The sequence below is a fragment of the Bombina bombina genome, chromosome 8, assembly GCF_027579735.1.
Source record: "Bombina bombina isolate aBomBom1 chromosome 8, aBomBom1.pri, whole genome shotgun sequence".
Taxonomy (NCBI): Eukaryota; Metazoa; Chordata; class Amphibia; order Anura; family Bombinatoridae; genus Bombina; species Bombina bombina.
In genome coordinates this window covers 44,755,571-44,779,605 of record NC_069506.1, presented here as the reverse complement: position 1 = coordinate 44,779,605, position 24,035 = coordinate 44,755,571, and the positions used below count along the sequence as shown (strand labels likewise).

Below are 24,035 nucleotides of genomic sequence, written 5' to 3'. Positions count from 1 at the left end.
GGTGACTGTAGTTAAAGAAAATAAATTATCAGACCTGATTAAAAAACCAGGGCGGGCCGTGGACCGGACACACCGTTGGAGAAAGTAATTTATCAGGTAAACATAAATTCTGTTTTCTCCAACATAGGTGTGTCCGGTCCACGGCGTCATCCTTACTTGTGGGAACCAATACCAAAGCTTTAGGACACGGATGAAGGGAGGGAGCAAATCAGGTCACCTAAATGGAAGGCACCACGGCTTGCAAAACCTTTCTCCCAAAAAATAGCCTCAGAAGAAGCAAAAGTATCAAACTTGTAAAATTTGGTAAAAGTGTGCAGTGAAGACCAAGTCGCTGCCCTACATATCTGATCAACAGAAGCCTCGTTCTTGAAGGCCCATGTGGAAGCCACAGCCCTAGTGGAATGAGCTGTGATTCTTTCAGGAGGCTGCCGTCCGGCAGTCTCGTAAGCCAATCTGATGATGCTTTTAATCCAAAAAGAGAGAGAGGTAGAAGTTGCTTTTTGACCTCTCCTGTTACCAGAATAAACAACAAACAAGGAAGATGTTTGTCTAAAATCCTTTGTAGCATCTAAATAGAATTTTAGAGCGCGAACAACATCCAAATTGTGCAACAAACGTTCCTTCTTCGAAACTGGTTTCGGACACAAAGAAGGCACGACTATCTCCTGGTTAATGTTTTTGTTAGAAACAACTTTTGGAAGAAAACCAGGTTTAGTACGTAAAACCACCTTATCTGCATGGAACACCAGATAAGGAGGAGAACACTGCAGAGCAGATAATTCTGAAACTCTTCTAGCGGAAGAAATTGCAGCCAAAAACAAAACTTTCCAAGATAATAACTTAATATCAACGGAATGTAAGGGTTCAAACGGAACCCCCTGAAGAACTGAAAGAACTAAGTTGAGACTCCAAGGAGGAGTCAAAGGTTTGTAAACAGGCTTGATTCTAACCAGAGCCTGAACAAAGGCTTGAACATCTGGCACAGCTGCCAGCTCTTTGTGAAGTAACACAGACAAGGCAGAAATCTGTCCCTTCAAGGAACTTGCAGATAATCCTTTCTCCAATCCTTCTTGAAGAAAGGATAGAATCCTAGGAATCTTTACCTTGTCCCAAGGGAATCCTTTAGATTCACACCAACAGATATATTTTTTCCATATTTTGTGGTAAATTTTTCTAGTTACAGGCTTTCTGGCCTGAACAAGAGTATCAATAACAGAATCTGAGAACCCTCGCTTTGATAAGATCAAGCGTTCAATCTCCAAGCAGTCAGCTGGAGTAGGACCAGATTCGGTTGTTCGAACGGACCTTGAACAAGAAGGTCTCGTCTCAAAGGTAGCTTCCATGGTGAAGCCGATGACATATTCACCAGATCTGCCTACCAAGTCCTGCGTGGTTACGCAGGAGCTATCAAGATCACCTACGCCCTCTCCTGATTGATCCTGGCTACCAGCCTGGGGATGAGAGGAAACGGCGGGAATACATAAGCTAGGTTGAAGGTCCAAGGTGCTACTAGTGCATCTACTAGAGTCGCCTTGGGATCCCTGGATCTGGACCCGTAGCAAGGAACCTTGAAGTTCTGACGAGAGGCCATCAGATCCATGTCTGGAATGCCCCACAGTTGAGTGATTTGGGCAAAGATTTCCGGATGGAGTTCCCACACCCCCGGATGCAATGTCTGACGAATCAGAAAATCCGCTTCCCAAGTTTCCACTCCTGGGATGTGGATTGCAGACAGGTGGCAGGAGCGAGTCTCCGCCCATTGAATGATTTTGGTCACTTCTTCCATCGCCAGGGAACTCCTTGTTCCCCCCTGATGGTTGATGTACGCAACAGTCGTCATGTTGTCTGATTGAAACCGTATGAACTTGGCCCTCGCTAGCTGAGGCCAAGCCTTGAGAGCATTGAATATCGCTCTCAGTTCCAGAATATTTATCGGTAGAAGAGATTCTTCCCGAGACCAAAGACCCTGAGCTTTCAGGGATCCCCAGACCGCGCCCCAGCCCATCAGACTGGCGTCGGTCGTGACAATGACCCACTCTGGTCTGCGGGAGGTCACCCCTTGCGACAGGTTGTCCAGGGACAGCCACCAACGGAGTGAGTCTCTGGTCCTCTGATTTACTTGTATCTTCGGAGACAAGTCTGTATAGTCCCCATTCCACTGACTGAGCATACACAATTGAAATGGTCTTAGATGAATGCGCGCAAAAGGAACTATGTCCATTGCCGCTACCATCAAACCTATCACTTCCATGCACTGTGCTATGGAAGGAAGAGGAACGGAAGGAAGTATCCGACAAGAGTTTAGAAGTTTTGTTTTTCTGGTCTCTGTCAGAAAAATCCTCATTTCTAAGGAGTCTATTATTGTTCCCAAGAAGGGAACTCTTGTCGACGGAGATAGAGAACTCTTTTCCACGTTCACTTACCATCCGTGAGATCTGAGAAAGGCCAGGACTATGTCCGTGTGAGCCTTTGCTTGAGGAAGGGACGACGCTTGAATCAGAATGTCGTCCAAGTAAGGTACTACAGCAATGCCCCTTGGTCTTAGCACCGCCAGAAGGGACCCTAGTACCTTTGTGAAAATCCTTGGAACAGTGGCTAATCCGAAAGGAAGCGCCACGAACTGGTAATGCTTGTCCAGGAATGCGAACCTTAGGAACCGATGATGTTCCTTGTGGACAGGAATATGTAGATACGCATCCTTTAAATCCACCGTGGTCAAGAATTGACCTTCCTGGATGGAAGGATTGTTCGAATGGTTTCCATTTTGGACGATGGAACCTTGAGAAACTTGTTTAGGATCTTGAGATCTAAGATTGGTCTGAACGTTCCCTCTTTTTTGGGAACTACGAACAGATTGGAGTAGAACCCCATCCCTCGTTCTTTTAATGGAACAGGATGAATCACTTCCAGAAGATAACCTTGGAAGACTATTTCTAGCGCCCAAGGATCCAGAACATCTCTTGCCCAAGCCTGAGTGAAGAGAGAGTCTGCCCCCCACCAAATCCGGTCCCGGATCGGGGGCCCGCATCTCATGCTGTCTTGGGAGCAGTGGCAGGTTTCTTGGCCTGCTTTCCTTTGTTCCAGCCTTGCCTTGGTCTCCAGGCTGGATTGGCTTGAGAAGTATTACCCTACTGCTTAGAGGACGTAGCACTTGGGGCTGGTCCGTTTCTGCGAAAGGGATGAAAATTAGGTTTATTTTTGGCCTTGAAAGACCTATTCTGAGGAAGGGCGTGGCCCTTGCCCCCAGTGATATCAGAGAAAAACTCTTTCAAGTCAGGGCCAAACAGTGTTTTCCCCTTGAAAGGAATGTCAAACAATTTGTTCTTGGAAGACGCATCCGCTGACCAAGATTTTAACCAAAGCGCTCTGCGCGCCACAATAGCAAACCCAGAATTTTTCGCCGCTAACCTAGCCAATTGCAAGGTGGCGTCTAGGGTGAAAGAATTAGCCAATTTAAGAGCACGAATTCTGTCCATAATCTCCTCATAAGAAGAAGAATTACTAATAATCGCCTTTTCTAGCTCATCGCACCAGAAACACGCGGCTGTAGTGACAGGGACAATGCATGCAATTGGTTGTAGAAGGTAACCTTGCTGAACAAACATCTTTTTTAGCAAACCTTCTAATTTTTTATCCATAGGATCTTGGAAAGCACAACTATCTTCTATGGGTATAGTGGTGCGCTTGTTTAGAGTAGAAACCGCCCCCTCGACCTTGGGGACTGTCTGCCATAAGTCCTTTCTGGGGTCGACTATAGGAAACAATTTTTTAAATATGGGGGGAGGTACGAAAGGTACACCGGGCCTGTCCCATTCTTTATTAACAATGTACGCCACCCGCTTGAGTATAGGAAAAGCTTCGGGGGGCCCCGGGGCCTCTAGGAACTTGTCCATTTTACATAGTGTTTCTGGAATGACCAGATAATCACAATCATCCAAATTGGATAACACCTCCTTAAGCAGAGCGCGGAGATGTTCCAACTTAAATTTAAAAGTAATCACATCAGGTTCAGCTTGTTGAGAAATTTTTCCTGAATCTGAAATTTCTCCCTCAGACAAAACCTCCCTGGCCCCCTCAGACTGGTGTAGGGGCCCTTCAGAAACAATATCATCAGCGGCCTCATGCTCTTCAGTATTTTCTAAAACAGAGCAGTCGCGCTTTCGCTGATAAGTGGGCATATTGGCTAAAATGTTTTTGATAGAATTATCCATTACAGCCGTTAATTGTTGCATAGTAAGGAGTATTGGCGCGCTAGATGTACTAGGGGCCTCCTGTATGGGCAAAACTGGTGTAGACGAAGGAGGGGATGATGCAGTACCATGCTTACTCCCCTCACTTGAGGAATCATCTTGGGCATCATTTTTACTAAATTTATTATGACATAAATTACATCTATTTAAATGAGAAGGAACCTTGGCTTCCCCACAGTCAGAACACAATCTATTTGGTAGTTCAGACATGTTAAACAGGCATAAACTTGATAACAAAGCACAAAAAACGTTTTAAAATAAAACCGTTACTGTCACTTTAAATTTTAAACTGAACACACTTTATTACAGCAATTGCGAAAAAGTATGAAGGAATTGTTCAAAATTCACCAAAATTTCACCACAGTGTCTTAAAGCCTTAAAAGTATTGCACACCAAATTTGGAAGCTTTAACCCTTAAAATAACGGAACCGGAGCCGTTTTTATATTTAACCCCTTTACAGTCCCTGGAATCTGCTTTGCTGAGACCCAACCAAGCCCAAAGGGGAATACGATACCAAATAATGCCTTCAGAAAGACTTTTCTATGTATCAGAGCTCCACACACATGCAGCTGCATGTCATGCTGTTCTCAAAAACAAGTGCGCCATACCGGCGCGAAAATGAGGCTCTGACTATGATTAGGGAAAGCCCCAATAGAATAAAGTGTCTAAAACAGTGCCTGCCGATATTATTTTACAAAAAATACCCAGATTAAATGATTCCTCAAGGCTAAATATGTGTAAATATGATCGATTTAGCCCAGAAAATGTCTACAGTCTTAATAAGCCCTTGTGAAGCCCTTATTTACTGTGTGAATAAAAATGGCTTACCGGATCCCATAGGGAAAATGACAGCTTCCAGCATTACATCGTCTTGTTAGAATGTGTCATACCTCAAGCAGCAAAAGACTGCTCACTGTTCCCCCAACTGAAGTTAATTCCTCTCAACAGTCCTGTGTGGAACAGCCATGGATTTTAGTAACGGTTGCTAAAATCATTTTCCTCATACAAACAGAAATCTTCATCTCTTTTCTGTTTCAGAGTAAATAGTACATACCAGCACTATTTTAAAATAACAAACTCTTGATTGAATAATAAAAACTACAGTTAAACACTAAAAAACTCTAAGCCATCTCCGTGGAGATGTTGCCTGTACAACGGCAAAGAGAATGACTGGGGTAGGCGGAGCCTAGGAGGGATCATGTGACCAGCTTTGCTGGGCTCTTTGCCATTTCCTGTTGGGGAAGAGAATATCCCACAAGTAAGGATGACGCCGTGGACCGGACACACCTATGTTGGAGAAATAGCTCATATTTTTATCATTATTTGTTGCACAAATTATCATGAAATCAACTTTTGTTAAATGATGCAATTAATGTGTGCTTTGGATAGATTAAGTAACAATTACAAATGCAATAATACTGCAAAGTAACACACCGCTCCCACCTGGCTACTTCTTAATGCTTCTGGCCGGCAACATTTTCAGTGGAGAACACATTCTATTTACACCAACCTAATTTTACAAATTAGCAACCTTCATATGAACAAACTGAGCAAAACTTGAACTAACAAACTTTTTTTCAGCAAAAAACATTTTATATTATTTTATAGACTATTATATTGTGGTCTTTAACTTACTAACAGGAACAGTAAAGTGAAAGCTTTCATGATTCAGATAAAACGTAATTTGTTTTAAAAAACAAAACCTTTACAGTGTACTTCCAGTAGCAAATTTGCTTTGTTCTTTTCATATCCTTTGTTGAAAAGAAAACCTAGATATGCTCATGACCGTGCACATATCTTTACGATTCTATAATAGTAGTATTTGCAACAATGAAAAATATTGCAACAAACATTGTTGCAGATACTACTACCATAGAGTGCTAAAGATATATGCACGCCCCTCAGGTCAGATGAGCTTACCTTGGTTTACTCAACAAAGGATTACAAAAGAAGGAACCAAATGTAAAGGGACATTATAGTGTTAAAATGACATGCTCTAATCAGTTTGCGCATTACATTTTAACACTAGGGGAGCTGTACAACTATGTGTTTAAACCCCGCAAAGTAGTTAAACACGTGCTTAAAGTCCTGATCTGGACCCACAGAGCAGTGCCAGTCCTGAGCAGGAACTGCCACTATTCCACTCAGCAGTGTTAGTAACACAAACCAGCTCTGTGGGTCCCGAGCGGGACTTTAACTATGTGCTTAACACCTTTGTGGGGTTAATCACAGCGCCACTAGTTTTAAAACTACATGCCCTAACTAATTAGAACATGTCATTTTAACACTATAATGGTCTTTAAAGGGACAGTTTACCCAAAAAATGTCTCCCGTTTAAATTGTTCCCAATTATCCATTTTACCTGCTGGAGTGTATTAAATTGTTTACAAGTAGCTCCTTTACCCCTATTTCAGCATTTGAAATAGCTGATTTAGCCTGTGGTATCCCAACCTACACTGAAAGTTTCTATACTGAAGTCTAGGCTATTGATAAGTCTATGTAAACACAGCCAGCAGAACAAATTACACTCCCAGTGAGGTGCAAGATAGTTGAGTAATAAAATCTTAATTTTACACTGTTCTCTCTAAGTATTAGGCTTTGGTTTACAAACAAATATAAGATAATGAAGCATGTATGTGTACACAATGTGATAACATAATGAGATCTGATATTAAAGGGACAGTCTACACCAGAATTTTTATTGTTTTAAAAGATAGATAATCCCTTTATTAACCATTTCCCAGTTTTGCATAACCAACAGTTATATTAATATACTTTTAACCTCTGTGATCATCTTGTATCTAAGCCTCTGCAAACTGCCCCTTTTTTCAGCTCTTTTGACAGACTTGCAGTCTAGCCAATCAGTGCCTGCTCCCAGATAACTTCTCGTGCACGAACACAGTGTTATCTATATGAAATACGTGAACTAACACCCTCTAGTGGTGAAAAACTGTTAAAATGCAATCTGAAAGAGGTGGGCTTCAAGGTCTAAGAAATTAGCATATGAACTGCCTAGGTTAAGCTTTCAACTAAGAATACCAAGAGAACAAAGCAAAATTGGTGATAAAAGTAAATTGGAAAATTGTTTAAAATGACATGCTCTATCTGAATCATGAAAGTTTATTTTGGCCTAGACTGTCCCTTTAACTGCAAGCTCAATTTCAATAGGTTGTGGTGTAAAAGCACAAAACCAGCTAATTCTTATACACAAACAAGAAACTGCAATGTCTCATTCATTTTATACTCTGCAGCTGAAAATACATTAAGGGAAAAACATTTTACAGTGTACTGTCCCTTTAATAACAGAAGTTAAATTTAGAAGAAGTTTTTTTTTTTTATCTAAACCATGAAAGTCTGACTTTACTGTCGCTTTAAGAGGTAATAGTTCTGATTTTAAAAGAACACAAGATATTTAGGCACAGGCAGGTTGCTGAATAAATTATTGATTCATTTATATCACAAATAATATACATAAAAACATAATTTATGTAAGAACTTACCTGATAAATTCATTTCTTTCATATTAGCAAGAGTCCATGAGCTAGTGACGTATGGGATATACATTCCTACCAGGAGGGGCAAAGTTTCCCAAACCTTAAAATGCCTATAAATACACCCCTCACCACACCCACAAATCAGTTTAACGAATAGCCAAGAAGTGGGGCGATAAGAAAAAAGTGCGAAAGCATATAAAATAAGGAATTGGAATAATTGTGCTTTATACAAAAAAAATCATAACCACCACAAAAAGGGTGGGGCTCATGGACTCTTGCTAATATGAAAGAAATGAATTTATCAGGTAAGTTCTTACATAAATTATGTTTTCTTTCATGTAATTAGCAAGAGTCCATGAGCTAGTGACGTATGGGATAATGACTACCCAAGATGTGGATCTTTCCACGCAAGAGTCACTAGAGAGGGAGGGATAAAATAAAGACAGCCAATTCCTGCTGAAAATAATCCACACTCAAAATAAAGTTTAATGAAAACATAAGCAGAAGATTCAAACTGAAACCGCTGCCTGAAGTACTTTTCTACCAAAAACTGCTTCAGAAGAAGAAACACATCAAAATGGTAGAATTTAGTAAAAGTATGCAAAGAGGACCAAGTTGCTGCTTTGCAAATCTGATCAACCGAAGCTTCATTCCTAAACGCCCAGGAAGTAGAAACTGACCTAGTAGAATGAGCTGTAATCCTTTGAAGCGGAGTTTTACCCGACTCGACATAGGCATGATGAATTAAAGATTTCAACCAAGATGCCAAGGAAATGGCAGAAGCTTTCTGGCCTTTCTAGAACCAGAAAAGATGAAAAATAGACTAGAAGTCTTTCGGAAAGACTTAGAAGCTTCAACATAATATTACAAAGCTCTAACAACATCCAAAGAATGCAATGATTTCTCCTTAGAATTCTTAGGATTAGGACATAATGAAGGAACCACAATTTCTCTACTAATGTTGTTAGAATACACAACCTTAGGAAAAAATTCAAAAGAAGTTCGCAACACCGCCTTATCCTGATGAAAAATCAGAAAAGGAGACTCACAAGAAAGAGCAGATAATTCAGAGACTCTTCTGGCAGAAGAGATGGCCAAAAGAAACAAAACTTTCCAAGAAAAAAGTTTAATGTCCAAATGAATGCATGGGTTCAAAAGGAGGAGCTAGAAGAGCCCCCAGAACCAAATTCAAACTCCAAGGAGGAGAAATTGACTGAATGACAGGTTTTATACGAACCAAGTCTTGTACAAAACAATGAATATCAGGAAGATTAGCAATCTTTCTGTGAAAAAGAACAGAAAGGGCAGAGATTTGTCCTGTCAAGGAACTTGCGGACAAACCTTTATCTAAACCATCCTGAAGAAACTGTAAAAAAATTCTCGGAATTCTAAAAGAATGCCAGGAAAAATGATGAGAAGACACTAAGAAATATAAGTCTTCCAGACTCTATAATATATCTCTCTAGATACAGATTTACGAGCCTGTAACATAGTATTAATCACAGAGTCAGAGAAACCTCTTTGACCAAGAATCAAGCGTTCAATCTCCATACCCTTAAATTTAAAGATTTGAGATCCTGATGGAAAAAAGGACCTTGTGACAGAAGGTCTGGTCTTAACGGAAGAGCCCACGGTTGGCAAGAGGCCATCCGAAAAAGAATCCGTCCATGCTGGAGCTACCAGCAGAACAAACGAGCATTCCTTCAGAATCTTGGAGATTACTCTTGGAAGAAGAACTAGAGGCGGAGAGATATAGGCAGGATGATACTTCCAAGGAAGTGATAATGCATTCACTGCCTCCGCCTGAGGATCCCAGGATCTGAACAGATACCTGGGAAATTTCTTGTTTAGATGAGAAACCATCAGATCTATTTCTGGAAGTTCCCATATTTGAACAATCTGAAGAAATACCTCTGGGTGAAGAGACCATTCGCCCGGATACAACGTTTGAGGACTGAGATAATCCGCTTCCCAATTGTCTATACCTGGGAAATGAACCGCAGAGATTAGACAGGAGCTGGATTCCGCCCAAACCAGAATTCGAGATACTTCTTTCATAGCCAGAGGACTGTGAGTCCCTCCTTGATGATTGATGTATGACACAGTTGTGACATTGTCTGTCTGAAAACAAATGAACGACTCTCTCTTCAGAAGAGGCCAAGACTGAAGAGCTCTGAAAATTGCACAGAGTTCCAAAATATTGATCAGTAATCTCACCTCCTGAGATTCCCAAACCCCTTGTGCCGTCAGAGACCCCCACACAGCTCCCCAACCTCTAAGACTTGCATCTGTTGAAATTACAGTCCAGGTCGGAAGAACAAAAGAAGCCCCCTGAACTAAACGATGGTGATCTGTCCACCACGTCAGAGAGTGTCGTACAATCGGTTTTAAAGATATTAATTGAGATATCTTTGTGTAATCCCTGCACCATTGGTTCAGCATACAGAGCTGAAGAGGTTGCATGTGAAAATGAGCAAAGGAGATTGCGTCCGATGCAGCAGTCATAAGACCTAAAATTTCCATGCATAAGGCTACCAAAGGGAATGATTGTGACTGAAGGTTTTGACAAGCTGATATCAATGTTAGACTTCTCTTGTCTGACAAAAACAGAGTCATAGACACTGAATCTATCTGGAAACCTAAAAAGGTTACCCTTGTCTGAGGAATCAATGAACTTTTTGGTAAATTGATCCTCCAACCATGATCTTGAAGAAACAACACAAGTCGATTCGTATGAGATTCTGTTAAATGTGAAGACTGAGCAAGTACCAAGATATCGTCCAAAAAAGGAAATACCAATACCCTGTTCTCTGAATACAGACAGAAGGGCACCGAGAACCTTTGTAAAAATTCTTGGAGCTGATGCTAGGCCAAACGGTAGAGCCACAAAACTGGTAATGCTTGTCTAAAAAAGAGAATCTCAGAAACTAAAAGTGATCTGGATGAATCGGAATATGCAGATATGCATCCTGTAAATCTATTATAGACATATAATGCCCTTGCTGAACAAAAGGCAGGATAGTCCTTACAGTTACCATCTTGAATTTTGGTATCCTTACATAACGATTCAATATTGATAGATCCGGAACTGGTCTGAAGGAATTAACCTTCTTTGGTACAATAAAGAGATATAATAAAACCCCAGCCCCTGTTCCAGAACTGGAACTGGCATAATTACTCCAGCCAACTCTAGATCTGAAACACATTTCAGAAATGCTTGAGCCTTTGCTGGGTTTACTGGGACACAGGAAAGAAAAAAATCTCTTTGCAGGAGGCCTTAACTTGAAGCCAATTCTGTACCCTTCTGAAACAATGTTCTGAAACCAGAGATTGTGAACGGAATTGATCCAAATTTCTTTGAAAAGAACGTAAACTGCCCCATACCAGCTGAGCTGGAATGAGGGCCGCACCTTCATGGGGACTTAGGAGCTGGCTTTGGGTTTCTATAAGGCTTGGATATATTCCAAAGTGAAGATGGTTTCCAAACTGATACCGCTCCTGAGGATGAAGGATCAGGCTTTTGTTCCTTGTTTTGATGAAAGGAACGAAAACGATTATTAGACCTAAATTTACCTCAGATTTTTTATCCTGTGGTAAAAAAGTTCCCTTCCTTCCAGTAACAGTTGAGATAAAAGAATCCAACTGAGAACCGAATAAATTATTACCCTGGAAAGAAAGGGATAGCAAAGGTGACTTAGAAGACATATCAGCATTCCAAGTTTTAAGCCATAAAGCTCTTCTAGCTAAAATAGTTAGAGACATATACCTGACATCAATTCTAATGATATCAAAGATGGCATCACAAATAAAATAATCAGCATGTTATAGAATAATAAATGCTATGAGAATTATGATCTGTTACTTGTTGCGCTAAAGCTTCTAACCAAAAAGTTAAAGCTGCAGCAACATCCGCTAAAAATATAGCAGGAATAGAGACAGCCCCATTAACCTTAGGGATTTTGTCCCAAACTCTAATCTGTCAGATGGCACAGGATATAATTGCTTAAAACGTTTTAAAAGGAGTAAATGAATTACCCAAATTATTCCATTCCCTGGAAATTACTTCAGAAATAGCATCAGGGACAGGAAACACTTCTGGAATAACTACAGGAGATTTAAAAACCTTATTTAAACGTTTAGTTTTAGTATCAAGAGGACCAGAATCCTCTATTTCTAATGCAATTAATACTTCTTTAAATAAAGAACGAATAAATTCCATCTTGAACAAATACAAAGATTTATCAGCATCAACCTCTGAGACAGAATCCTCTGAACCAGAAGAACCATTATCAGTATCAGAATGATGATGTTCATTTAAAAATTCATCTGAAAAAAGAGAAGTTTTAAAAGACTTTTATGTATACTAGAAGGAGAAATAACAGACATAGCCTTCTTAATGGATTTAAATCTCTTATGTTATCAGGAACACTCTGAGTATTAGATGTTGACGGAACAGCAACAGGTAATGTAACAGTACTAAAGGAAATTTTATCTGCTTTAACAAGTTTGTCATAACATTTAATACAAACAACAGCTGAAGGAACAGATACCAAAAGTGATACACTTAGCTTTGGTAGCTCCAGCACCGGGCAGCGATTTTCCTGAAGTATCTTCTGACTCAGTTGCAACGTGGAACATCTTGCGATATGTAATAGAAAAAACAACATATAAAGCAAAATTGATCAAATTCCTTAAATGACAGTTTCAGGAATGGGAAAAAAATGCCAGTGAACAAGCTTCTAGCAACCAGAAGCAATAAATAATGAGACTTAAATAATGTGGAGACAAAAGTGACGCCCATATTTTTTTAGCGCCAAATAAGACGCCCACATTATTTGGCGCCAAAAATGACGCCACATCCGGAACGCCGACACTTTTGACGCAAAAGAACGTAAAAAATGACGCAACTTCCGGCGACACGTATGACGCAGGAAACAGAAAAAAAAATTTGCGCCAAAAAAGTCCGCGCCAAGAATGACGCAATAAAATGAAGCATTTTCAGCCCCCGCGAGCCTAACAGCCCACAGGGAAAAAGTCAAATTTTTTAAGGTAAGAAAAAATGATTGATTCAAATGCATTATCCCAAATATGAAACTGACTGTCTGAAAATAAGGAATGTTGAACATCCTGAGTCAAGGCAAATAAATGTTTGAATACATATATTTAGAACTTTATAAAAAAGTGCCCAACCATAGCTTAGAGTGTCACAGAAAATAAGATTTACTTACCCCAGGACACTCATCTACATGTTTGTAGAAAGCCAAACCAGTACTGAAACGAAAATCAGCAGAGGTAATGGTATATATAAGAGTATATCGTCGATCTGAAAAGGGAGGTAAGAGATGAATCTCTACGACCGATAACAGAGAACCTATGAAATAGACCCCGTAGAAGGAGATCATTGCATTCAAATAGGCAATACTCTCCTCACATCCCTCTGACATTCACTGCACGCTGAGAGGAAAACCGGGCTCCAACCTGCTGCGGAGCGCATATCAACGTAGAATCTAGCACAAACTTACTTCACCACCTCCATAGGAGGCAAAGTTTGTAAAACTGATTTGTGGGTGTGGTGAGGGGTGTATTTATAGGCATTTTAAGGTTTGGGAAACTTTGCCCCTCCTGGTAGGAATGTATATCCCATACGTCACTAGCTCATGGACTCTTGCTAATTACATGAAAGAAATATAAACTAACAAATTCAGTTAATGTGACCACTATAATGTGTAAAGTAAACGCTAAGCTTTAATTAGAGGGGAAATCAATTAAAAATCAGTTTTACTAAATATATGTTTAATTATTAATTAGAAGTGTTTGTAACAAATGTTATACAGAATGCTCCTGAGCCTACCTGGAAATGCTCTTCAACAAAAAAGATACCAAAATAACAAAGTAAATTAGATGAGAAAAACTTACCTGATACATTATTTTACCTGATACATTATTTTCTTTCCTGCCGTGGAGAGTCCACAAATCCATTCAATTACTAGTGGAAATTAAACTCCTGGCCACCAGGTGGAGGCAAAGAACACCCCAGCAAAGCTTCAGGTATCCTCCCACTACCCACAATCCCCAGTCATTCAGCCAAGGAATTATGGAAAGAGAAGATACAAAGGGTATAGGAGGTGCCGAGGTTTAGAAAATGACAACAAGCCGTCTTAAAATAAGCGTGGGTCGTGGACTCTCCATGCCAGGAAAGAAAATAATTTATCATCAGGTAAGCATAAATTATGTTTTCTTTCCAAATGGCATGGAGAGTCCATGAATCCATTAATTTACTAGTGGGAACTAATACCAAAGCTAGAGTCCACAGAAGGGACACACAAGACAGGTGAACCTAAACAGAAGGCACCACCGCTTTTTTTTCCCAAAAGAAGCCTCAGCTTCAAATTTGGAAAAAGTATGCAATAGAAGCATCATTTATAAAAGCCCAAGAGGAACAACAGCCCTAGTGGAGTGAACCGTAAATTTCTCTGGAGGCTGCTGTCCAGCTGTCTCATAAGCCAATCAAATAACACTTCTCAACCAGAAGGAGAGAGTAGAAGAAGAGGCCTTCTAACCCATCCGTTTACCAGAAAGACAACAAAAAGAGCAGAAGATTATAGAAAAACTTTCATAGCCTGTAAATAGAACTTCAAAGCACGCACAACATCTAGATTGTGCAACAACCGCTCCTTCTTAGAGGAAGGATTAGAACAAAATGAAGGAACAACAATGCCTTGGTTAATATTGCATTCCGAAACCACCTTAGGTAAAAATCCTAATTTAGTACAGAGAACCGCCTAATCCGCATGAAGAATAAGATAAGGAGAATCACACTGAAACTCTACGGGCAGAAGAAATTGCCAGCAGAAACAAAACCTTCCAGGACAATTACTTAATATCAACAGAATTCATAGGCTCAAATTGAGCCTGCTGCATAACTTTAAGTACCAGATTAAGACTCCAAGGAGAAGCAATAGACCTAAACACAGGCCTAATTCTAACCAAAGCCTGGACAAAAGATTGAACATCTGGCAAAATTGCCAGACTCTTCTGCAGAAGAATCAATAGAGCCAAAATCTGACCCTTTAGGGTACTGACTGATAAACCCTTCTCCAGGCTCTCCTAAAGAAAGGACAGAATACGGGGAATTCTCACCTGACTCCAAGAAAAACCCCTAGAACCACACCAATGAAGGTATTTACTCCTTATAATAAATCTTGCGAGTAACAGGCTTACGAGCCTAAATCATAGTCTTAATAAACTTAACAGAAAAACCTTGTCTGGACAAGACTAAGCGTTCAATCTTCAAGCAGTCAGCTTCAGAGAGGCTAAGTTCGGATGGAGGAAGGGACCCCGAAGTAGAAGATCCTTCCTCAGAGGCCATTTCCATGGGGTAAATGATAACATCTTCACTAGGTCCGCAAACCAAGTTCTGCAAGGCCACAAAGGAGATATTAGAATCACCGAAGCATGCTCCTGTATGATACAAGCTATCACCCGAGGAAGGAGGGCAACTGGAGGAAACGGATAAATTAGACTTAAATCCCATGGCACTGGCAGTGCGTCTACCAGAGCTGCCTGAGGATCTCTTGATCTTGCTCCATGTATTTTGAAAACTTGTAATTTAGACGAGATGCCATCAGATCCAGCTCCAGAACTCCCCATTTATTGGTTAGAGAAAACCTCCAGATGGAGAGCCTATTCCCCTGGATGAAACGTCTGCCTGCTTAGATAATCTTTTTCCCAGTTGTCCACCCCTAGGATATGAATGGCAGAGATGACAATTGTGAGACTCTGCCCACTGAAGAATGCAAGTCTGCACCTTCATAGCTAACAAGCTTTGAGTTCCTCTTTGGTGTTTGATATACACCACCGTAGTGATGTTGTCCGATTGAAATCTGATAAACCAGACTAAACTCAGTTGAGGCCAAGCTGTTAGAGCATTGATAATTGCTCTCAATTCTAGGATATTTATAGGGAGGGAAGACATAGAGTCAAAAGTCCCTGAGCTCTTACAGACCCCCAAACTGCTCCCCAGCCAAACAGGCTGGCATCCGTGGTCACAATCTCCCAAGAAGGTCTCAGAAAAAAAGCATTATCCTGAGAAAAAGAAGGCTCAGATAAGGATTAAGGCAAGGGAAACAAAATTGCACAGGAGGTATAACCTGGGCATCTGCACAATAAAGACATTTATCAAATGACAGATAAAGTTTGGGATTGGCTTCCATAGTAAATAAAATAGCCCTTTATTTCCCTTATACTCTAATTTCAATATAAAAAAAATAGAATAAAATTCTAAGCATAGATAAATAATTATTAAAACCGACATCTCTACACCCCAGTCATGCCAGAGAGACTCACCCAACCGGTAACCAGGAATCCAATCCACACCGGCAGATGAATCTTGTTCTAACTGCAGATCCTAGAAAGCTGCAAACATCAAAGAGAAGCAACAGGCAGAAAAAGGATCTTAATGTCAGAAAATCCGGTCTGTCCCCTTGAAAATCTAGCTTCCAAACAGCCAGCTAGAAACAAACCGTTCAGCACTCAGGAAGTAACTGAGCAGTCAAATGACCTCAAATTCAAAAGTGAGATGCGTTAAAAAGAACCGTCAACAACTTCCTTAAAGATATATTACCCAAACTAAATAAAAGGTAAACTTGTGCAAACAAATTCCCATAGCCAAAATAAAAATAAAGCCTTCACATGAAAGAACAGTGCCCTGAACTGCTGCCCAATAAATCCCCAATCTTTAAAAGGGATATTCAGTCCCATAAGGATCCACCTTGTTCTCTAAGTACCCTTTTTTCTTTCTTTTTTAAAACAAGGAACCCCTAAGTGCTGCATCCTTCTCACCTAAAAGGTAAAAGCACTTACCCGTGGGTCCGCTGTACAGGTGTGACAGAATCCTCACTGACATAGACCTGTAGATAAAGAAAAAAACAGAGTAACCAACCCTGGTTTTCTATATAGGGGTAGCAAAGACCACCTCGCTGTCTTCCAACTGCTAAAAGCCACCATTACTCTTACTAAAGAGAATTACATGGACACAGCATAACCCTAATCCTTGCATGCAGGGAAAAGTACCCATTAAAGGATTAACAACTTGATTTCTTCAGACACCTACAATGTACACAGGCAAAGAATGACTGGGGATTGTGAGTAGTGGGAGGATACTTGAAGCTTTGCTGGGATGTTCTTTGCCTCCACCTGGTGGCCAGGAGTTGAATTCCCACTAGTATTTGGATGGATTTGTGGACTCTCCATGCCATTGGAAAGAAATGGTGACATTTTTTTTTTCAAATTGCAAGTTTTATCTGAATTCCGAAACTTTAATACGTAACTTTCATGTCTTTTTAAAGTGATAAAAAGGTCAAAAATTAAATGTGCATGGATGCATTTTAATTTTAAATAGAAGCATTTTTGTAATATACTTCCATTAGCAAAAATTCTTCTAGTAAAAGTTATTACCGTTTTCTGTGGCATATTCACATATTCCATGAGGGCTCATGCACCAGCATTCAGACACCAAACATTTGCTGAGAGTCATCAGTGGCTTGTATGACACAAATTAAAGCACCACTGAGTACAGTAGAATTACATAATTAACAAGTGCATAATAAAGAGACAATGATTTAACACCTACTCTGAATTTCAAATATGCAGTAGATTTGTTTCTGACAAATGTATTTTTTCCCCAATTTTCCGGCCCCCCCGTATCATGTGACAGACAACAGCCAATCACAGACTAGTATACGTATAACCTGTGAGCTTGTGCACATGCTCAGTAGGATCTTGTGCCCCAGAAAGTGTAAATATAAGAACACCGTGCAAAATTTGATAATGGACGTAAATTGGAAAGTTTCGTAAAACTGCTGCTCTATCTTATTAGTAAAGTTTATTTTAACTTGAGTGTCCCTTTAAGTCTTCACAGGCACAATACCCGCCACTGCCAGCTGTCTGAGCTTGAATACTGGTGCTCGTGCCCTCACAGCATATGTGTGTATGCCACTGAAAAACAGTAATAATTTTAACTAGAAGCATTTTTGCTAATGAAAGTATTTTGCAAAAATTTAAAACTGAAATACACCTATGTACCTTTCAGTTACTTAAAGGGACATAGTACTCCTATGGTAAATCACTTGAAACTGATGCAGTATAACTTGTAAAAAGCTGACAAGAAAATATCACCTGAACATCTCTCTATGTAAATAAGGAAGATATTTTACCTCACAACTTCATCAGTAGCCACATCCTATTGTAAAGGGACTCCTACCTCAAAATGGCTACAGTAAGCGCTATATGAACAGTTATCCTTCAGCTACTGTCCAGCAGCAAATTGAAGAAAAAAAAAAAAAAAAAAACATAGCCAACCAGCATCATCAGTGCTAAGGTCATGCATTGCTGTGATCTCATGAGATTTTACGGAAATCTTGTGAGATTTCATAGTAAACTTCCTTAACCCCTTGATTGCTAACAACAGCTCTGAGGCTTCGCAAATTCTCTCAGTCAGGCGCTAACGATGGCTCAGAGCCGTCGCTAGCACTCACCCACCTTGAGGGCAATCTGGGAGCTCCCACCTACTCCTCACCCCGGCAATCTGGCCTGAATAGTGAGAGGCATCACCGGGGCTTCACGTTTTGTGTGGTGACGTCACGTGCAATGACATCACCGCACAACTATATTTAAAATGGACAATGGACAAACATAGGGAGATGGGGGCATGCTGCTTAGAAGCCTGTATCTCCGGCATCTAAGCAGCTACAGACCCCCAAGACCCACCGTTGGAAAGGTAATCGCCTAACCTTTCCAACAGTATAAGTCTTGGGGATCTAGAAAAATAAATAAGAGAAAAAATTAAATATATTGAAAAAAGTTAACCCCCCCTCAAAACCAGCTTTGCACCCAGGTGGGAAATGGCTTAGCAACCAAAGGGTTAAACTGAATAGGGAAATAACAAAGAAGCAGATTTGTGGGTGGTAACTATCTATAGAACAAGCTATTATGCTATTGTTCGTTCTCAGGTTGAGCGCTTCTCTCTTTTTATTTATGCAAATTATGACTCAGAGAAGTCTCCCTAAGCGTGATGTGGGAATCCAGACGTAGACCCGTTGCTCAGGGTGCTTAGAGGGATATGGCTGTACCTCACTAACAAGGCCCACACTAGCCTGAAACCTACGTCTGGGGTTTTGCCATTTCTCTCGTTCAGGTTTACATAGAGATTTTCAGGTGAAATTGTCTAGTCAGCTATTTACAGCGATGCTGCATCACTTTCAAGTGCTTCAACATTTGGTTATCATGTCCCTTTAAAGGGACAGTATACACGCATTTAATAGACACTACTATAAAGAATAGGATGCACAGATACTGATATAAAAATCCAGTATTAAACTGTTTAAAAACTTAATTAGAAGCTCTCAGTTTAGCTCTGTTGAAAAGGGAGCTGGAAAGCCCACTGCAAGTGGGAAATAATACACCCCCCCCCCTTTTTTTGCATATGAAAAGACCCTTTAGACAAACAGGAGCAAGCTGGAGTAGGTAGCTGGCGGTATTCTCCTAAAACTTTGGGGCTTGGTTAGGAGTCTGAAAATCAGAGCAATGATATTTAAAAATAAGCAAAACTATACATTTATCTAAAAAAAAAATAAAAAAAAATTATGGGCTATATAAATAGATCATCTACAACACATTTATGCAAGGGAAAAAATGAGTGTATAATGTCCCTTTAAGAGTAAATTCACAGCATCTGTGCACAAAGAAGTAACATTCGCTAAAACAGGTGAATGTGCAACAGAAAGAAAACTAAATATAAAATGAATGCATCACTTCATGCATATGGCCACATGCGTCTGTGCTCTAATTCGGTGCATATAGTAATACATAGATAACCTATATAAAATGGTGATTTGAAAACATGGAACACCTACTCTGAGACTGCTTTTGCTCCCCAGTCAAACACATTGCCAGCAAGCAGTCCTTTCACCAGAGCAAACTGTTTCTCCTCCCAGCCCAATGAATCCAAAGATTTGATAACTCTCTGAAAATATTTTAACGCTATGTCATTTTCTTTCTGTTTTACCTGCAAAGAAAAATATGAGAGATAGGATTTTACAAAAGAAAAAAAAAAATCCTTACCCAGCCTTGGATGTCTTGTTCCAAGACCCCTTCCGTTCAGCCTCCTCTTATATGTGCATGGTCTCTATTGGACCAATAAATTAAGGATTATCAGCAGGCTCAAGATAAACAACACAGATTAACGCGAAGAGTTCATTATTATAACAATAATATCACGTAGCATACGTTATATAGAAAATATCTTGTCAGTAAAAACATAACTTATGCTTACCAGATAATTTCCTTTCCTTCTGCATAGGGAGAGTCCACGGCTTAATTTCTTACTGTTGGGAAATACACCTGGCCACCAGGAGAAGGCAACGACACCCCAGCAAAAGGCTTAAATACCCCTCCCACTTCCTCATTACCCCAGTCATTCTGCTGAGGGAACAAGGAAAAGTAGGAGAAACATTAGGGTATCAATGGTGCCAGAAGAATAAAAATAAATAATAGGGGACCGCCCATAGACAAGAAAAAACATGCGGGGGCCGGGAGGGAACAAAAAAGAAGAGGCGGACCCTATTCTGAGGGCACCACAGCCTGCAAAACGTTTCTCCTGAAAGCTGCTTCAAATCTGATCCATAGAGGCCTTGTTCTTAAAGGGATATGAAACAAGTTGGGATAGAGACAAAATAATATAATATGTACTTTAATTACTTTACCTGCAAATTTATACTGCAGTGCCTCGCCATTAACCCTTTCTTTTTAGTTTCTGAATTCTAAAGCTTTAACTCCCCCCCCCCCCACACACACAATTCCTTTATGGCTGTATCTATGTTTATTGTACTTTTGGCAAAATGCAAAAGTGCATTGGGATTATCTGAGCATGCCTAGAAGCTGTGAACTCAGTTGAAACACTGATAAGAGGGGTGGAGTTAGCTGCTCCAGGCAGTTTAGCTATGTAATTCATTTTGCTTATTTTTGAAAATTTTAAAATACTTGCCAGCAAATTTTTAAACCATTTTTTATGCAAACTATTTTTAATTAATTAGCCCTTTTAGGACATGCACAGATCTCAACCTGTTTTATGGCACTTTAAAAGGCCCAAGAGTAAGCCACTGCTCTAGTGGAATGAGCCGTTATCCTCTCAGGAGAACGATGTCCCACTGTATCGTAAGCTAAGTGGATGACACTCCTTAACCAAAAAGACAGAGAAATCGAAGTAGCCTTCTGCCCCTTACACTTCCCCGAATAGACAACAAACAAAAAGGAAGATTGTCTAAACTCATTAGTAGCCTAAAGATGTAACTTCAAGACGTGAACCACATCCAAAATGTGAAGTAAACGTTCCTTCAATGAAGGAGGATTAGGACAAAAAGGAAGGAACCACAAACTTCTGATTGATGTTGCAATCTGACACAACCTTAGGAAGAAAACCTAATTTAGTACGTAAAACTGCCTTATCTGCATGAAAAATCAGATAAGGGGGCACACATTGCAAAGCAGAGATCTCAGAAACTCGAGCGCAGAGGCAATAGCCAATAAAAGGAGAACCTTCCAAGATAACAATTTAATGTCAACTGAATACAGAGACTCAAACGGAACCTGTTGCAAAACCTGAAGAACAAGATTTAGGCTCCAAGGAGGAGCCCCAGATCTAAACCCAGGTCTGATCCTAAACAAAGGACTCCACGTCTGAAAGCTCAGCCAGTCTCTTGTGCAATAAAACCGACAGGAACAAAATCTGTCCCCTCAGGAAACATAGATATTGACGGCAGATAAGAGCCATAGGCCCAGCAAGTCTGCCCCACCTTACCTAACAGTATAAACTTATCTAGTTCGTAGGATAGCCCTATACTTGTCCCATGCATTTTTAAAGTCCCCCACAGTGTTTGTTGCTACTACCTCTTGAGGAAGTTTATTCCATAAATCAATCACTCTTTCTGTAAAGAAGTGCTTCCTCAAATTACTCCTGAATCTACTACCCTTTAGCTTGAGCTCATGACCCCTTGTTCTTGAATTTTCCATTTTATGTAAAATACCCACAGCCTCAGTTTTACTAAACCCTTTAATGTACTTGAAAGTTGCTATCATATCACCTCTTTCCCTTCTCTCCTCTAAGCTATACATATTTAGGTCATTGAGCCTATCCTGGTAAGTTTTATTTTTTAGACCATGTACCATTTTGGTAGCCCTCCTTTGCACAGATTCAAGTTTGTTAATATCCTTCTGAAGATATGGCCTCCAGAACTGCACACAATACTCAAGATGAGGCCTAACTAATGATCTATAAAGTGGCATAAGAACCTTACTATTTCTGCTGCAAATACCTCTACCAATACATCCAAGCATTCTGCTAGCCTTACTCGCTGCCTTACTACATTGTTTACTAAGTTTTAAATCATCTGAAATAATAATTCCCAAGTCCTGTTCCTCGTCTGTAACAGTCAGTAAAGTGTCATGGAGTCTGTAATTAACATTTGGATTTTTCTTCCCTAAATGCATTATTTTACACTTTGCTGTGTCAAACTTTAGATCCCAGTCGTTTGTCCAATCCTCCAATTGTTGTATATCACTTCTCATTTTGTCTACCCCCCCTGGAACATCCACTCTGTTGCAAATTTTTGTATCATCTGCAAAGAGACATACTTTCCCCTGTAGCCCTTTGCTGATATCGCAGATAAATATGTTAAACAAAACAGGCCCCAGAACTGACCCCTGAGGAACACCACTAGTAACAGCCCCCTCTGCTGAATGAACTCCATTTACTAAGACACTTTGTTTTCTGTCCTTAAGCCAGCATTCCACCCAGTTCACAATTTTTGAATCTAGACCAAGGAGATATAGTTTGTGAATAAGTTTATTGTGTGGGACGGTGTCAAATGCTTTGCTGAAATCTAGATATGCTACATCAACTGCTCCTCCCTTGTCTAATACTTTTGTTACATAATCAAAGAAGTCAATTAGATTAGTCTGACATGATCTCCCTGAAGTAAAACCATGCTGATTTTGGTCCTCTAAATTGTTTGTCTTTATGTAAGTCATAATTCTTTCCTTTAAGAGGCTTTCCATTAATTTCCCTACTACTGAAGTTAAACTAACTGGCCTGTAGTTGCCAGATTCTTCTCTACTGCCCTTTTTATGAAGAGGTATTACATTTGCTATTCTCCAATCATCTGGGACAGCTCCTGTTAATAGTGACTGATTAAACAGATCAGTTAATGGGACAGTTAGCACTGAACGAAGTTCTTTTAAAACCCTTGGATGAATATTATCAGGACCCACTGCCTTTGTAACATTTATTTTTGATAATGCTAACAAAACCTCATCCTCTGTAAAAAGATTACTGTTAAGCTTGTTTCTATTTTGCATAGCATCCCTTAATGTAGACATTGTATCTTCACAATCTTTAGTGAAAACAGAACAGAAGTAATCATTGAGACAGTCTGCAATCTGCTTATCTCCTTCTATTATTCTACCATCAACTGATTTCAATTTTACTATTCCTACCTTATTTGTTCTTCTTTCACTGATATATCTAAAGAATGTTTTGTCCCCATGTTTTACTGACTGTGCTATCTTCTCTTCTGCATCAGCTTTAACCTTCCTAATTAACTGCTTAGTCTTTTTTTGTTGGAGTCTCCATATTTTCATATCATCATCTGCTTGTGTGTGTCTGTAATTTTTATAAGCTATCTTTTTTGTCTTTACAGCATGTGCTACTTCTTTGGAAAACCAAATTGGTTTCCGCTTTCTTTTACTTTTACAGACATGTCTAATACAGTGTGCGGTTGCATGTAAAATGGCACCTTTCACAAATTCCCACTGTTCTTGAACCCCTGTAATAAGATTTTTCCCCTTTAAATAGTTTTTTAGGTATTCTCCCATTAATGAAAAATCTGCCGTCCTAAAGTCTAAAACTTTTGTTTTAGTCTGGGTGTACAGTTCCTGCAGACTAGCAGAAAGGATCTTCTCCAGACCATCCTGGAGAGAAGATAAGATCCTGGCAATCTCAACTGTGTGCAAGGAAAAACCACGCTCTTCACACCAGAATAACATAATTTATGTAAGAACTTACCTGATAAATTCATTTCTTTCATATTAGCAAGAGTCCATGAGCTAGTGACGTATGGGATATACATTCCTACCAGGAGGGGCAAAGTTTCCCAAACCTCAAAATGCCTATAAATACACCCCTCACCACACCCACAATTCAGTTTAACGAATAGCCAAGAAGTGGGGTGATAAAAA

The 24,035-nt window shown here is 39.9% G+C and overlaps 1 protein-coding gene across 1 annotated transcript in view; it reads right to left on the bottom strand.

The window, feature by feature from the left end:
- The window catches only part of PANK4 (pantothenate kinase 4 (inactive)), a 178,875-nt gene that overhangs the window by 61,151 nt on the left and 93,689 nt on the right, over positions 1-24,035 (bottom strand). Inside the window, exon 13 of the mRNA XM_053690347.1 lies at positions 19,658-19,809. Coding sequence (XP_053546322.1) covers positions 19,658-19,809 — 152 coding nt within the window. The remainder of the gene's footprint in view (positions 1-19,657; positions 19,810-24,035) is intronic.